Source organism: Marmota monax, unplaced genomic scaffold, assembly GCF_021218885.2.
Source record: "Marmota monax isolate L192 unplaced genomic scaffold, Marmota_monax_Labrador192_F-V1.1 WCK01_AAM20220418_F8-fsc00105, whole genome shotgun sequence".
NCBI classification, from domain to species: Eukaryota; Metazoa; Chordata; class Mammalia; order Rodentia; family Sciuridae; genus Marmota; species Marmota monax.
Genome location: NW_026692947.1, coordinates 923,523 through 939,487, shown reverse-complemented (window position 1 = coordinate 939,487; position 15,965 = coordinate 923,523). Strand labels below are relative to the sequence as shown.

Genomic DNA, 15,965 nt, shown 5'->3' with positions numbered 1-15,965 from the left:
ATCAAACACAGTGCCTTGTGCATATTAGGCAAGCACTCTACCACTCCAAGCCTTCTCTTCTCTTAGTTTTACAATGAGTTTAAGTGAGTTTTAATTTAACTAATTTTGCCTCATGAAGCCAGAATCTTGTAACTTTTGCTTGTTTTCCAAGGTTTTCACACACAGTCTCATATGCAGTGCAGCATAACTTCAAGACTTCCTTTATGATGATGATAATAATGAGAGTGAGGATAGCTACCACTTTGACTATTAATGTCAGGCTCTATTATATGCTTTATATACATTATCATTTAATTCTCTTAACACCTCTGTTAGGTTAAGTGATGATAACTTAGATGGGTTCAATGATTTAACCAAGGTTACCCAGCAAATGAACAAGCAGGTTTTGAAACCCTGCCTGTTGGACCCAAAATCCATATTTCAGCCATTAGGCTATGCCACCTCCAAGTAACTCTACTACAGATGAGCAGTTCAAAGAAATTACATAGTATTTTTCATTTCTTCTAAGAAACTTGGAGCCCTAAACTTATTGTTAAACCTATACATTTAGCCATATGTGATGGCACACTCCTGTATTCCAACTTCTTGGAAGTCTAAGGCAGGCGGATCGCAAGTTCTAGGCCATCCTGGGCAACTTAGCAAGACCCTCAAAATAAAATTTAAAAAGAGTTGGGGATGGGGATGGGGATGGGGCTATAGTTCAGCTGCAGAGTGCTTGCCTAGCATGCGTGAGGTACTGGGTTCAATCCTTGGCACCACATAAAAATAAAAACAAAAAAATTAAGGCATTCTGTCCATCTACAACTACAAAAAAAAAAAAAAGTTGGGGATGTAGCTCAGTGGTAAAACATTTGCCTAGCATTCTAAAGGCCATAGGTTCAATCCCTAGGAAGGGTGTGTGTGTGTGTGTGTGTGTGTGTGTGTTTGTGTGTGTGTGTGCATGTATGCATATATCTAGGGGTTTTTTGTTTTGTTTTGTTTTTGTTTGTTTTGTTTTTGCTTTATGGGTTGTTGTTGTTTTTTCCAAATATGTTTTTTAGGAAAAAAATAATATAAAATTATACCATTGGAAGAGAAGTCTTCCAGAGTTCCAAAGGGCCAGGGATGCGATTTAGAACAATTTTTCATTATATTCACTTATATTTCTCCTAGGAATGAACTGCTTATTGCTGTTATAATGCTTCATCAATGTAATTATATCTAGTCTAAAGCTTTTCTTATTGCAACCATTTGATTTTATTATTCTCTCTGAATTCTCTCTGAATTTTTATTGCCATTGGATTAGATGCCTTGTGTATTCCCTTAAAGCAATGCTGTGTTGATTTTTCTATTATTCTTCACTTAAAAGTTCAGCTTTCACTTGACTTTGCCATAATGGTGCTCAAAGACTAATAGTGTTTACAATGATATGATTCTTCATCATTGGTTATATTTGTAAATTAAATGCCTGTGTGTGGGGGGGGGGAGGGGGGTGTTGGGAGTCAAACCCAGAGCCTTGTAAATACTAAGCAATCACTTTACCAGTAAGCTCTAATTCTAACCTTTAAGTCCCTATTTTACATGAAAAAAGTTGATATAGAATAGTCACAAGTTTCAGAATTATAAAGTATCTCAGAGTCAGATTACTTGGTAAAGAAATATGGTTGTTCTCTTTGGTTCAGTAATTTGTCATTTGACTATGGTCTACATTATGGGGAATACCAAAGTGATTTATAAGACCTGATGTTTAAAAAAGGAAGGTCAAGATGGCAGGTTTTACAGATGAGTGTTTCTTTTTTGTTCATCAAAATTTCTCATGAAGTCATAAAACATTGGCACTCGAGTAAGTGCCAAATGATTTGCTTAAGATTTTACAACAAATTACTGATAAAATTCCCAACTTAAGATTTGAGGACATGAATGTTTATGACTTGAAAAGTTTTTTTGTTTTTTTGTTTTATTTTTTAGTTGTAGATGGACACAATACCTTAATACCTTTATTTTATTTATTTTTTTATGTAGTGCCGGGATTGAACCCAGTACCTCATGCATGCTAGGCAAGTGTTCTATCACTGAGCCACAACCCCAGCCTTAAAAGTTATTTTTATGGGACATTCCTGTAATCCCAGCTACTTAGGAGGCTGAGGCAAGAGGATTGCCAAGTTTGAGGTCAGCATGGGCAGTGAGACCAGGCTAGGGATATAGCTCAGTGGTGGAATGCTTACTTGTCTAGCATATTCTAGGCCTTGGGTTCAATCCTTAGTATCACCAAAAAATAAATAAATATTTTTTTAAATTTTCCATTTAACTTTGAAGCTCCTCAGCTTCTTTTGCATAGTAGTTGTAAGCTCACTCTTACTTTCTCCATGGTACAAAGCAGGCATTGTTGATGTTTCTTTCTTTCTTCTTTTTTTTTTTTTTTAAGTACTGGGTGTTGAACCCAGGAGCACTGTACCACTAAGCTACATTCTCATCCCTTTTTTTGACTTTATTTTGATACAGGATCTCACTAAATTGCTGAGTCTGGCCTTAAACTTGCAATCATCCTGCCTCAACCTCCTGAGTCATTTGGTTTCTGAAATATTTGAAGCAAAAGTTATTAGAAAATAATTATTAGTAAATAACAAAATTGTTTTATTTTCATTTTATATTTAGTATTTTTGTACTTTCTCTATGGAAAATACTTTTTCTTATGAACCAGGCCTGTGCTGAGACACCTTCTTTTTTACTTTGGGTCTTTGGAAGCAATTTGTTTTCCATAATAGATAAAATTAAGCTTATTCACCAACATCACTGTGAAGTGAAGAAATAATAGAAGCAATTTTACTGTTCAGCATTTGTTTGAACATTTTATTTTCATGCTTTTCTCAAGTCAGACATCAGAGATCTGTGGTCATTTAGACTTTGATCTAAGACTTTAAGTGTTTACCCTTTCTCCTTTACCTTATAGTGAGGACTCAGAAGAAAAAGATGTGAAGACCAAGAAGGATGATTCTCACTCTGCAGGTAGTAAACTATTTTCAATGTGATAAGTTCATTAGGCATTTTAACAAGCAATTTTGTACATCAGGCACTATTGCGAAAACTGGACTTACAAAGATGTCTCTAACTTCAAATAATTAATAATGATTCTGTCCTGGTGGCTTATTACAAAACAGGCACTCTGGGTTGTGCCCCAAGATTTCCAGTTAAATGAATATAGGTGGAATGTTGAGGCTTTCTGTGTGTTTTTAAGTAGCTGTAGATTATTTTTATGCACAGTCAATATTGAAAACATTCTACATGAACAGATAAGACTTCAAACTAAATTTATATATGTGTATAATCTAAGTGAAATAAAGGTATTAAAAAGGAAGTTATCAATTCTAGGTTGAAAAGCAAAAAGGCTTAAATTTCAGTGCCACTTTTTTTAGATTTACATCTATAATTCTAGCACCTCAGGAGGCTAAGGCAGGAGGAAGGCAAGTTCAAGGCTAGTCTCAACAACTTAGCAAGACCCTACCTCAAAATAAAAAAATACAGATCAGGGGGCTGGGATTGTGGCTCAGCGATAGAGATCTTGCCTAGCATGTGCGAGGCCCTGGGTTCGATCCTCAGCACCACATAAAATAAATAAATAAAATAAAGGTATAAAAAAAAAATACAGATCAGGGGAAATAACTCAGTGGCAATGGTAGAGCATCCCTGAGTTCAATCCACAGTATCTGAACAAAAACAAAAAAGAGAGAGAGGAAAAAAAAAAAGAAAGAAGGAAACTACCTACAAAGAAAACTTTTTGTAAGAATTAATGAGGCATCTCCATGGACTAATGTTCAATCCTGATGACTTATTGCTGGTACTAAATGTTAAGTTTAACTTTTAAAAGAATTGAGGATTTTTTTCCTTATTGCTCCCAGACACTAGTTTTGACCTGTATTCCTGCTTTGTCTTCTTGGGTTTTCCTTTTAACTAGACAGCTATTTAGCTGATATTTAGATGGTAAACAAGGTTCTGCTAAATTCACTCTGTTTTATTTTCCTGCTATATGTATGCTGTTTGGCTGCCTACATTGAAAATAAATCATTTTAACATTTTATACTATCTGGTGATCTTAAGATAATGTAGCATACACTTATTCATTTGCCTTGTGAATCCTAACTTGAATATCTTACCTTTATTAGTTTTTTGAGCATTTCAAGATACATAACTGTGTACTAATATCAAGAATAGGTGAATTTATTTTAGGGTCCACCAACTCGGCTTTCTTCTCTGTTGTCTGTAGATGAGGTTTTTGGCAGTGACCAAGATTTGAACACTGAGCATGGCAAAGCTCACAGGACCCTGAGTATTTCAGAAGAATGACAGCTAAACCTTAGTAGAATAAGAGAGCTTAAAAGGGCTATACTAGAGTCTAATACAGCATAGCTTGTTCTAGAGCCAGGGACCTGGCTGACTGTCCTTAAACCAAATTTATACTCAAACACCCTGGGTATTGAAAAAAAAAAAGTTTTTAATTAAATTGTAATATGTGAAAGTAATTTTTTATAAGCTTGTCCCAGGTATCTTTAGCTAATTGATACAAACATGTTTTTAAAGGGTTCCCTCTAGCCCCTCTAAATTGTAAAGGGTAATGATTTGACATTGGTTTTTGTCTTATATCTTAAGATCACTGGAAAACATTCATCCCCTCTTAAAAATACTTTAAAATATTTTTCTGTCTTTTCTAAAAACATAGGTTTGAATGTAATTGAGAATTTTAGGGCAAAATAGTGATACAAATTTAACGTATATTATAGGAAATGTGTTCACTCTTTAATTCAGCTTTGTTATTTGCTTAAAACTACATGTTTAAGTTATTTTTATAAATGTCCTGGGTATATAGAATTATTCAGGTTCTTTCCTTGTGAACTTTAACTCCTCCTTGTTATATTTTGCAGAAATTTTTAAGGATAGAATTTACCCTTTTAGAATGAAATAAAGCCAGGTGCTATGGCACTCACCTATAATCCCAGTGGCTTAGGAAGCTGAGATAATAGTATTGCAAGTTCAAGGCCAGTGTCAGTAATTTAGTGAGGCCCTAAGCAATTTAGTGAAACCCTGTCTCAAAATAATAAGGGCTGGGGATATAGCTTAGTGTTAAATTGCCCCACTAAGTGGTAAATTTAGTGGTTAAATCCTCAGTACCAAAAAAAAAAAAGGAAGAAATAAAGCCGTCTTTACATACTATATTGGCCACTAGGTTGACTCTTTCAGTCATCTTTGATATGCAAAAATGATTTATCCTTTCATCATGATAACTTTCATATTGCAGAGGACAGTGAAGATGAAAAAGATGATCATAAAAATGTACGTCAACAAAGGCAGGCAGCATCTAAAGCAGCTTCTAAACAGAGAGAGATGCTCATGGAAGATGTGGGCAGTGAAGAAGAACAAGAAGAAGAAGATGAGGCACCATTCCAGGAGAGTATGTGAAGTTGGCTAGTGTCCTTTGGTTGTTTGGTTATCGTCTATGACTCTGGTTATTTTGGCATTTTCTAAGATACTAAATGTTTCATACAGCCCTTTAAATTAGGTTGATAATCCCTGTTAAAAGAGATGATGACCCATTAATATTTTAAGTATTCAGATATTCTCATTATTCACTATTTGTAATGGTTGTCCAATTTTCTTAAAGATGTTCAGGTTTGAACACAAAATGAACAAGTATTAAAGTAATGACTACATGTTGTGATTTGAGATGTGTTTTAGCCTGGTACAGAATGTAGGACACCCTCCAAAAAAAAATATTAATAGCAAAGTGTAGATATTGCACAGGTTATTTAGATTAGCGATATGAATTTTTGTTTTACCTGTAATTTTCTTGTTTGATTTATTCAATATCAGGCCCAAAGTACCAGGTCAGTTCAGTTTGATTCCCTGGTTTCAACCAGTCCTACATGGGACTGATAAAACTACCAAAAGTTATTTTACGGTTTCAGTTTTTACTTAGATTGTTTTGTCCCTTCTGTCTCCAAGCAGCTCTTTATCAGCCATGTAATCTTTATGTGAGCTACATGCCAAGCCCGTTTACAGATGGGGCCAGTGATGACTCCAACCACATTGTTAGAACAACTACAAATAGAATCCAGTAGTGTTTGACTCCCAAATCCCATCCTCTGATCATTCTTCACAGTCTTTCCCTTTGTTTATTTGGAAGAATGTTTACATTAAGTTAGATGTTGAAATTCTCTTTATTCTCAGAAGATTCAGGCAGTGACGAAGATTTCCTAATGGAAGACGATGATGATAGTGACTACGGCAGTTCAAAAAAGAAAAATAAAAAGATGGTTAAGAAGTCCAAACCTGAGAGAAAAGAAAAGAAAATGCCCAAACCCAGACTAAAGGCTACAGGTAAGTTCTGCAAATGTGAAATTTAATTGCTACTTTCAAAAAATTTTAAGAACCAGTACTTTGTCTTCATCTACTTCCAGGTATAAGTAAAATTTGGTAATGGCTTATTTGTTTCAGATATAGTAGTAGGAATACTGTGTCAGCATACCTTTTAACTGCCCTGTTCTCCAACTGATATATATCATAGTCCCCACATCCAGTCTGAAGATTTGAAATTGTCGTACAATAGTGCATTCAAGTTCTCATTTCTGGTTTCTGCATCATTCTCTGTACTATGAGAATAAAATCACTCTTGAAAATATGAATTTATTTTCTTTTAAGTCCTGATGTTTTCTGCCAGATATTTTCCTAGTTGGAGCTAGTTTGTTAATTAAATCAGAAATCTAGATTTGCTTTTTGTGTAAGTAGTTTTATTCTGGCAAATAGAATTAGAATTTTGTTTTGGTTTTGTTTTTTGGTACTAGAGATTGAACACATGAGCACTTAACTACTGAGCCACATCCCCAGCCTTTTTCAATTTTTATTTTGATACAGGATCTCACTGAGTTACTTAGGGCCTTGCTTAGTTGCTGAGGCTGGCCTAAAACATGGAATCCTCCTGTCTCAGCCTCCTGAGTTGCTGGGATTACAGGCGTGAACCACCACACCCCATGTAGAATTAGAGGGTTTTTTAACTTTTCCAAAAAATAATACTTCTTGCTGTTGGGAATGATGGAACTACCAAAAATTGTTTGATGGCTTCAGTTTCTTTGCACATTAAGTCATATCTTTCCCTCTTCTTGTCCTGCTTTTTAAATGTAAAAACAGTTTCCATCTTGAACACTTACAGTTTGATAAGCCACTAAGGATGACATGCATTTTCTGTAACATATTTCTTTATTAAAGGTATTACTGATAACATTAGATAAATGATTAGATAACTGAGGAGCTGGGTGTAGTGGCATGCACCTGTAATCCCAGTTACTCAGGAAGCTGAGGCACAAGGATTATAAATGCTAGGCCAGCCTGGAAACTTATCAAGACCCTGACCCAAATTAAGAAAAAATTTTAAAAGAACTGGGGGGATAGCTTAGTGGTAGAATGCTTGCCCAGCATGTGTGAGGCCCTGAGCACAATCTTCAGTACCACCACCAAAAAAAAGTTTAAACATTACATAGCACATATGTATATTGAAACATCACATTATACCGTATAAAAATATGCACTATTTTTATATATCAGTTAAAAATAAATTTAAAAAATATTTGGAACTTACTACAACATATTATAGTAATATATCAGGATTTGTTTAGAAATTGAGATAGGTTGGAGTTGTTTATAGATTTTATTCTTACAGAAAGACATTTTTTCTCTTCCCTAAACATTGTTTTTCTTCTTTCAGTGACGCCAAGTCCAGTGAAAGGCAAAGGGAAAGTGGGTCGCCCCACAGCTTCAAAGGCCTCAAAGGAAAAGACTCCTTCTCCCAAAGAAGAAGACGAAGAACCAGAGAGCCCTCCTGAAAAGAAGACGTCTGCAAGCCCCCCACCTGAGAAATCTGGGGATGAAGGGTCTGAAGATGAAGTCCAGTCTGGGGAGGATTAAAAGTGATAATGGTTTGGGGAGAGATTTTATTAAAAAAAGAAAAAAGAAAAAAAGAGGGGGAAAAAAAGAGAACCTACTTAAGATAGAACATGGTTTTGGCTATGGCTTGACTCATGGGCTTTCAGTGCTTTTTTCCATTTGTTGAAAATAACATTCTCTCTCTCTCTCTCTTTTTTAAGAAAACCATTGTATGTTGAAGTGTTTAAGTTACCTTTTGTCTATTGGGCTTCTCTTTGCCACCACCTCCCTTTCCCAATGAAAGCCATGTCAACTTAATCACTGGATTGACTGCTTCATCTTTTTATTTTTAATGGAAGGTGTACCACAGTTGTAAAGCAATAAGATTTGAGATGAACACTTTGGAAACTTTGCTTTTTGCTAAACAATAGCAAGTTAAACAGTAATCAAAAACATAGAGAGGTTTTAGTTAAAAATGATTGCTTCTTTCTCTGCCTGGACTTTTTAAAAAAATCAGTTGTCATCTAATATGAGTTTATATGTCTATATGCATAAGTATAAATGTCTAAAAAAATCATGACTCTAAACTTCCACTGATGAGGCAGGTAGGATATAAAGATGAATTCTGAATTGTTACTAAAAGTACTCATATTTTTTACCTGGGTGGGGGTTGGGGATTGGGTTTACCTGACCTTATTTGGGGGTGTGGGTTTTCCTTTTTTATCTCATCACTTATTATCTCAAAGAGACTCGGAGCCAGTGATCCTTTTATCCTGCTACAGTCTTTAAGGAACTGAAAAAAAAAAAAAAAAACAAGAGCCGCCAAAACTGAAATCACTCTTGATTTCACATTTCATTCTCTAATGGTTCATGTTTTAAAAATATATATGTATCCTGTTTTTTGGATAAAATTTTACCAAGGATCAAAAAAAGAAAATAGACACCCTAGAATTTGAATGGTAAGATGAATCTACACATCACAGGGGGTTTCTTCTCAAACTGACAATGTTTTAGGTTTTAAGCAAATAAAGTTCCAGTTAATGTGAAACTCGGTCACAGAGAGTTGAGGTATTTCCTTTATGAAAACAAAGAATTGAAATTCTTTTTATGCTATAAATGTACATTCAGATCCCATGAACCATGCGGTTATTTGTTATAGAACATTTTCCTTTTTATACCCCAATCTTCCCGTTTCTTTGTAGAAATATGGTGTGAAGTACATCTCTGCTTCCTGCTGCTACATAGAACACCATTGCGCCCCCTATCCCCAGGCCTACCAGCTCACTAGGGGACACTTTTCCTAACTATTCACTTACTGACAGGATAGGAAGTATGTTAAATGCTGCTTCCATACTATTGAGTTGGCTTTTCTTGTCTTAGTTAGTCTGACCCCCTGCTTACTGCTCATGTTTCTCAAAGCAAGAGACTGAGACTCAACAAGCCTAGAGAAATCCTGCATTTAGGAGGCCTGTGTGCCATTGGTAAACAGACATTTTACATGCCTTAGGAAAGTAGTTAGGAAATAGATTTGCAAGTTTGATCCTCCATATGCTGATACCATGAACTAAAAGGAGCAAAGGTTAGGGAGGGATCCTGGTATAATAATAAATTGAAAATATGGTGAAATTTAATTTCTGCATTTTTCCTGCTTTTTAATTGAGATTTGCTTCCTCAATATCTTCCTCTTGTTGTTTTCTTTCTGTCTCTTAAGTGACGACGGCATGTATTTCTCAGACAATATAGCTTTCTTGCAGGTGTTCCTAGGACAAGGGTTATTTAAGGAATTATTTTTACTCTTAATTATGAAGACACTTTAAGGAACATTCTTAACTTTGATTTTTTAAAAACACCCAGAGTCATTTCATTGTTGCACTGTGTGTTTAAAGAATGAATAAGGAGTTTTTAATACATGGCCAAAAATTGCAGGACTTTGAACATAAATAGCAGTTGGATTTTTATCTTACATGATGGTTAAATTTATGGTTGCAAACATTGTAATGAGGGTGTTAAGGATTATTTTCTGTACTTTAGTGATTTTATTCAGATATCCATTTTTAACAAAAAAGGTTTGTGTTTGTAAGTAAAAGACCTATCAGTGTTTCCACCATGCACTTATGTTGTTTGGGGGTTTTAAGTCTTACATTCCTAGAAACATCTGGGCTTTTCAAAGGTTTTGTTTTGTAAGGATTGGGGAGGATTTCTCTTTAAACTTTAGCCTCCCATTTTGTGTGTGTGTGTAACTCTCTTTAAGACATTACTCTGCACTAACATCTCTGATCGTGATATATGCACATACTTTAGAGATAATCGTGTATTCTAGTTAACTTGTGTGCATTTGATTGGGCTTCTCTTTTAGGGTCCCTTTTAAAAATAATTAAGTTGAAAAATGTTTTCTATTTCTAATAGGCTGGACAGAAGGATCTGTGTCCCCAGGTGAGATAGGCTCTGAATTACCTTTGTTTTCTCCTCTTTTGATGATTTAAAACATTCTAGTCTTCCCCTCAAATCATGCATGCAAATGGGAGGACTGTTTTGGTGACTCAACTGGAAACAGGTGCCCAGTAGTCAGGCTTGATAATGTTGTCAGGATGCGTTGTAGCTATAAGCCAATAGTGGCCAGCCATTGGCACCTCCCTCGGCTGAACTTCTCTTTTTATCTAGTGTGCCTATGGTGAAGTGGCAATAGCATTCACTGTCTTATTTTGCAGTGCTCAGGAAGTGGGACATTAACTTTGAAGGTGCTTGTTTATGTTATCTGAATTCTCTTAGTTAGCTGTGCTAGGTTTACCTCTGTAACAGATTTCGGCAGCTATGCTGACTGACACTACATTCTAGTTGTTAAGGTTCTTTTTTTCCAGCCTCCCCTCCCCTAACTAGAAATGGGTAGCTTCCCTCTTACTCATTGGTAACTTGCTGCTGCTTTTAGCCCTCGTCACCTCAGATTGGAATCAGAGGAGTGGGCCCAAAGGATAAATATTAATCTCAGTAATGGTAGATTTGTCCTACTTTCTAAAACATTTCTCCCTTTCATATTTCCCCTCCATATTGATTCTATAAAGGAAAATTAATGGGTGATTCCTTCTTTAGGGAGGTAATGAGTGGAAATCTTTTGATCTGGAAGAATAGTAATTGAGTTTTCTTGAAGAAGCTTTGATAGTGGGTTGTGGGTTTTTTTTTTTTTCGTTTGTTTTGTTTTTGTTTCCCCACAATAACTGGTTTGCCCCAGTTCAGTCCTCAAATTCAATACTTATTCTTTGTAAGTTCAAGCATTGTCTTACAGATAACAAATCAAAAATGGAATTTGGGGTTATATTCTAGTAGTTTTTTGGTAACTTGTGAATATGGTCAGCTAAACTGAACTTGAGTCACTTTTTTTTAATAGTTCTTTTTATGTCTGTGAACATTCAAGTAACAAGTGGATTTTCGAATACTGGTTGGGGAAGGGAATAATGCTTTTCTTTAAACAAACTTCATTGTAAGAGCTGTTTTAAGGGTTAGAAAGGCAAGAGCAGACTTCAATAGTAGGAGTAACTGGGAAAGCTTTATAAAAGACCGTGAGGCCCTTGTTGCTGTTTGGAGTGTCAGTCTTTATTTGGCTGCATCCCCAGTAGCTAAACAGAAAAAACTCACCTAGGGAATTTGGAAAGGAAGAAAACCGGGCTGTGGTCTTTATGGCATTCAAGCTGAAAGACTTAGAACAAGTAGTACATACACATTTCCTGCCAAAGGGTAGGGAAAATTATCTGGTTGCTCTTGAGGGTAGAAATCTGTTCCTTTCTCTGTGGATGAAGCTGAGTTTACTTGGACAGTTGGTTTTTTGTTTAAATATTGGGACATCAAGCTGTCTAGCTGAGTTTCATTCTCAACTCATTTCCCTTTTTCTTAGACAAACTCAATATGATTCTTTTTAAATATCAAATCTATAAGTTATACTTTTATTCAAAGCCTAATTGATAAAATTCACAGTGGTGCTGACTAATAACCACTATTGGGAAAAATCCCGTATACCTGCCCGTTGCCATGCCAATGGAGTGACTGACTGGTGACATCTGTATGAGCATGCCTTGTGTGGCTGGGAGAATGCCACCGGTTGTGCAGACACTTTGTACATCAGGGGTGAGGGAGGGTTTTCTAGATTATGGGGGGGAGGGTAAAATTGGAGTTTTTGTTGTTGTTCCTTTTTATTATTTTTTGATGGGGTGTGGGGGTGTAGTACTCAGCTTATGCCCTAAAATAACGTGTATAAAAACCCCTGAAGTATCGTGTGGGTGTGCGTGTGAGTGTGTGTTTGTGTACGTCTGGCAGTTAAACCTTTGTCTTCTGGAAATTAGTGAATTCTTTTCTTTTTTTCCTCCAGAAGTATTTGTTACAAGATTTGTAAATAAGAGTTCTACTTAGTTTGTTTACCATGAACGTGTTGCAGCAAACCTTACACACCTAATCCTGTAAGACTTCAGGAAAGACAGACTTGCCAGGTTAAGCAGCAGCCAAGTTCTCAGTAATTGTTTGCTTTGATTCATCTTTTAGACTTCATTTTGCCAGCTCTAAAATTCCCAGTCTTCCTTGATTTTAGTCCTTAATCGTTTATGTTCTGAGCAGGAAGGGTAAAAGAAAGGAACCTGCTTAAATGTATTAATTAGTCCATGGGCTGTGACCCTTTCTTCATATTGCAGTGTGGCTAGATACATGATCTGACACCAGAAGGTTGGGCATTCTTGCAATACCTTAACAGTGCTGAAATCTGCAGCATGGTACTAAGGAAGTTAAAGTTTGAATGTAACCACTTTATTTAAAGTTTTTTTTTTCTTTAATTTAAATGAAATGGGGTTGAAGTGAACATGATTTTGTTGACCATGTTCGTGGCTTATAGATGCAACATGCATTGGTAGAATCGTGTGATGGTCTTTTGTGATACTTAATTTTTACATATCCCAGTCTCTGTATGTATCTGCATAGACAAAGAAAAAACAAACTCCGCTTTGCTTTTATTGAAGGGTTTCCAGGACTGCGTGTCTGCTCCTGAGCTTTGTTTTAAGTATGTGTATCCTTTGCTTGTATTTTGTATTAAAAAAAATAAGAAAAAGAACCCCTTATTGTTGAGCATGTTGGCATTGTCCCCTTTATTTTTTTTTTTTTTTCCTCTTTTGGGGACATGCGAAGCAAGTTAACTCTTTTTCTGTATCTTTTTTTTTTCTTTTGTAAACTTTTTTTTGTTTTGTTTAAAAATGGCTTTATAAAAGGGCTTTTATAACCCAGATGTGTGCTCTGTGTACTTCTTGTAATACTTCAAAACAAATACACTGACTTACAGCCGATTACCTTGGCCCATCAGATCTCTGTCCAGCCTGACTTTGGGGAGAAACAGTTCCCTGAATAATTTAGGAACTTTTAACAGTGACCCCCCTGTTGTTGAAAAAGGAAAGCTTATCTTGTCTTAAAAGCACAAAATCAAGAGGCAGTGGGTTCACTAATTTGTCATGAGCTAAGAGAGGGAGGACTGGACTGAGTGCAGAAGGATCCCTAACTAGTGTTTTTCCTCATGTTCTTATCCAAAGACAGGAAGTATTGTGAAGGGCAAAGTTTATCTCAGCGATCTGTATTATAAAAGATAATTTTTATGCTCACAAACATTTCCATTCAATTTCAAATATCATTAGAACTATACTAAATCATCTTTTATGACTTAAATGTTACTTAAATGAAGAACATGGTACAAGCTCCCTTGTTAGAACAGGGCTATGACATAGCTATTGGGGCTTTTATTCTTTTTAGTCTCTCCCCTCATTTATATACTTGCCTTGTCAGCAAATACTGTAACTGACTTATATGTTCCCCTTTGCTTTGAAATTAAATGCTTTTGTGCATGCTGTTATATGTCAGTGACTAGCTAGGTTTATTTTATTTCCTAATAAAGTTGTCCCAAAGTGGGATATCAGAAGAATGTTAGCAATCCATTTTTCCTCAATCTGTGTTTTGTGGTTAATATACCAAATTTTATGTTTCTGTACAGTACTAAAGACATAATCTGGTTTAAAGAATTTCAAAAACCCCAAGTGGCTAAACACCAAACACATGGAGGTAAAAATACATTTAGAACTACCTTGGCTTACTTAGAATTCTGACTGTACAGTAATTAATAATGTACTTGTACAGCCCATTGCAGTCTTATGAAGTTTGTGTTTACATGTTACCTCATTTAATTTTCACAAGGATTATGAAATAGGCAAGATGGGTTTTTCTTCCAGTATTACAGAAAACAGACTGGTTCAAGTAGAATGAGTCTTGATGTGGTACCTGATGGGGCTAGTATGTGGTACAAGGGTTTGAATCAGGTTTGTGTCATGTTGTCACAGCTGGTAGTAGCATTTTGCTGTTCTTTGGCATCTCCAAGTAACAGTGGTACTTGAACCAATCCAATGACTCACAACAAAGGTTTAATGAAAGGGCTGGGGATGTAGCTCAGTGATAGTGTTTGCCTAGCAGTTCAGTGCCCTGGATTCCATCCCCCAAAGCGCAAAACAACAACAACAAAAATTAATAAAAGTACAAACTTTCAGTGAGGTATGAAGATTTTTCATTAAGTACTTCAAAATTCCCATGACCCCTCAGGAGACAGTTAGGATTGCAGGTTCAAGGCCAACCTTTCAGGAGACCATGTCTCAAAAGAAAAAATAGCTGGGTGTGGTAGAGCTCACCTGTCATCTCAGCCAGCCTCAGCAATTTAGCAAGACCCTGTTTAAAAATTTAAAAAGGCTAGAGATATATAGCTCAGTGGTTAAGTACCCCTTGGTTAAATCTCTACTACAAAAAAGTAAAAATTAAAAAAGGGTAGGGGCGTAGCTCAGTGGTAGAGGGCCTCTGGATTCAATTCTCAGTGCCATGAAGTGGGGGATATTTTCAAATTATTTAAATTCTTTTTATCTTCTGATTGTTTCAGGATTGTTGTAACTATTGAGGAAAAAGATGTCATCTTGACTACATAATATTGCCTTCTGCCAGTAGAGGGCAGTGTTTGTCCTCCATATCAACTATGACTGCTTTTCTCATCTCACGTTCAGGTACTGCGCTCTGCATCCTCTATATCAGGACACCTTGCCACTACTTGGATTAGAAAGTGTACACACTTATCATCCTAGTACACGCAGCAGCAATCTTTTTTGGATGTTAAATGGGAAATAGGATCTCTTGATTCATGCACACCTGTAATCTCATGGTGTTCCCTTCTTATAACTCCCAAACTTACGTAGTCAGCCTCCCAAAATGATAGTGTGTGAAGGTTTCAAAATGCAGCTGTGATCTCTTGGCCCTATTTTGAAACAGGTGTTGCCTTTTGAAATTGGTCTCCAGCTCATAAACCTTGTTTCTTGCATAAAAAGCACTGATATATGTATTTGCATACAACAAATACTAAGACCGTTTTCCAGGTAATGTAGTAGCTTGTGTTCCTCGGTTTTTAATTTTTATTTATTTATTTTTGTACTGGGGATTGAACCCAGGCACTTAACCACTGAGTAACATCCTCAGACCTTTTTATTGCTAAATGTCTAAGGTGGCTTTGAAATTGCAATCCTCCTGCCTCAGCCTCCCAAGCTACTGGGATTACAGGTGTGTGCCACTGTGCCCAGCTGTTCCTTGATCTTGATGACATGCCTGTTTTTCCCTCCATTATCTTAATCAAGTGAACAGCTACCCATTTTGACATGCTTTCACTGGGTCACCACCAGGAGAAATTGGTGTTGCTCATGGGTGTGCCCTGTTTCGATAGTTAAGTCCTGGACAAATATTGTGAAATAAATGTGTATTAATTCAGGGTTCAGGAGCAAGAAAGTGCAGTCAGAGTTTCCACCCTAGTAAAGCAAATAATTACTTTAAAACATGATAAAAAATCTTGGGAATAATTGTTTGCCTTGAATTTACTCTAAGCTAGCATCCGGAAATGATTTGTTTAGAAATCTAACTTTAAAGAACGGGTAGAGCAAGGAAGAGTACACATATATATTAGTGTTATTGGTAATGTTTTAGCTATTAAGTTGAATATAATATATACACAAAAGTCATTTTATTCCAATATGTAAGAT

The 15,965-nt window shown here is 36.0% G+C and overlaps 1 protein-coding gene across 2 annotated transcripts in view; it reads left to right on the top strand.

Moving 5' to 3' along the window:
* Nucks1 (nuclear casein kinase and cyclin dependent kinase substrate 1) overlaps positions 1–9,518 on the top strand; it is a 30,472-nt gene extending 20,954 nt beyond the window's left edge. The window contains exons 4-7 of one of the 2 annotated variants that reach the window (XM_046452199.2): positions 2,930–2,985; positions 5,270–5,422; positions 6,202–6,348; positions 7,730–9,518. In XM_046452199.2, the coding sequence (XP_046308155.1) occupies positions 2,930–2,985; positions 5,270–5,422; positions 6,202–6,348; positions 7,730–7,929 (556 nt within the window). In that variant the 3' untranslated portion in view covers positions 7,930–9,518. Of the gene's footprint in view, positions 1–2,929; positions 2,986–5,269; positions 5,423–6,198; positions 6,349–7,729 lie in introns of both variants that reach the window. The other variant, XM_046452198.2, reaches the window with a different exon arrangement.
* Positions 9,519–15,965: the final 6,447 nt, after the last annotated feature.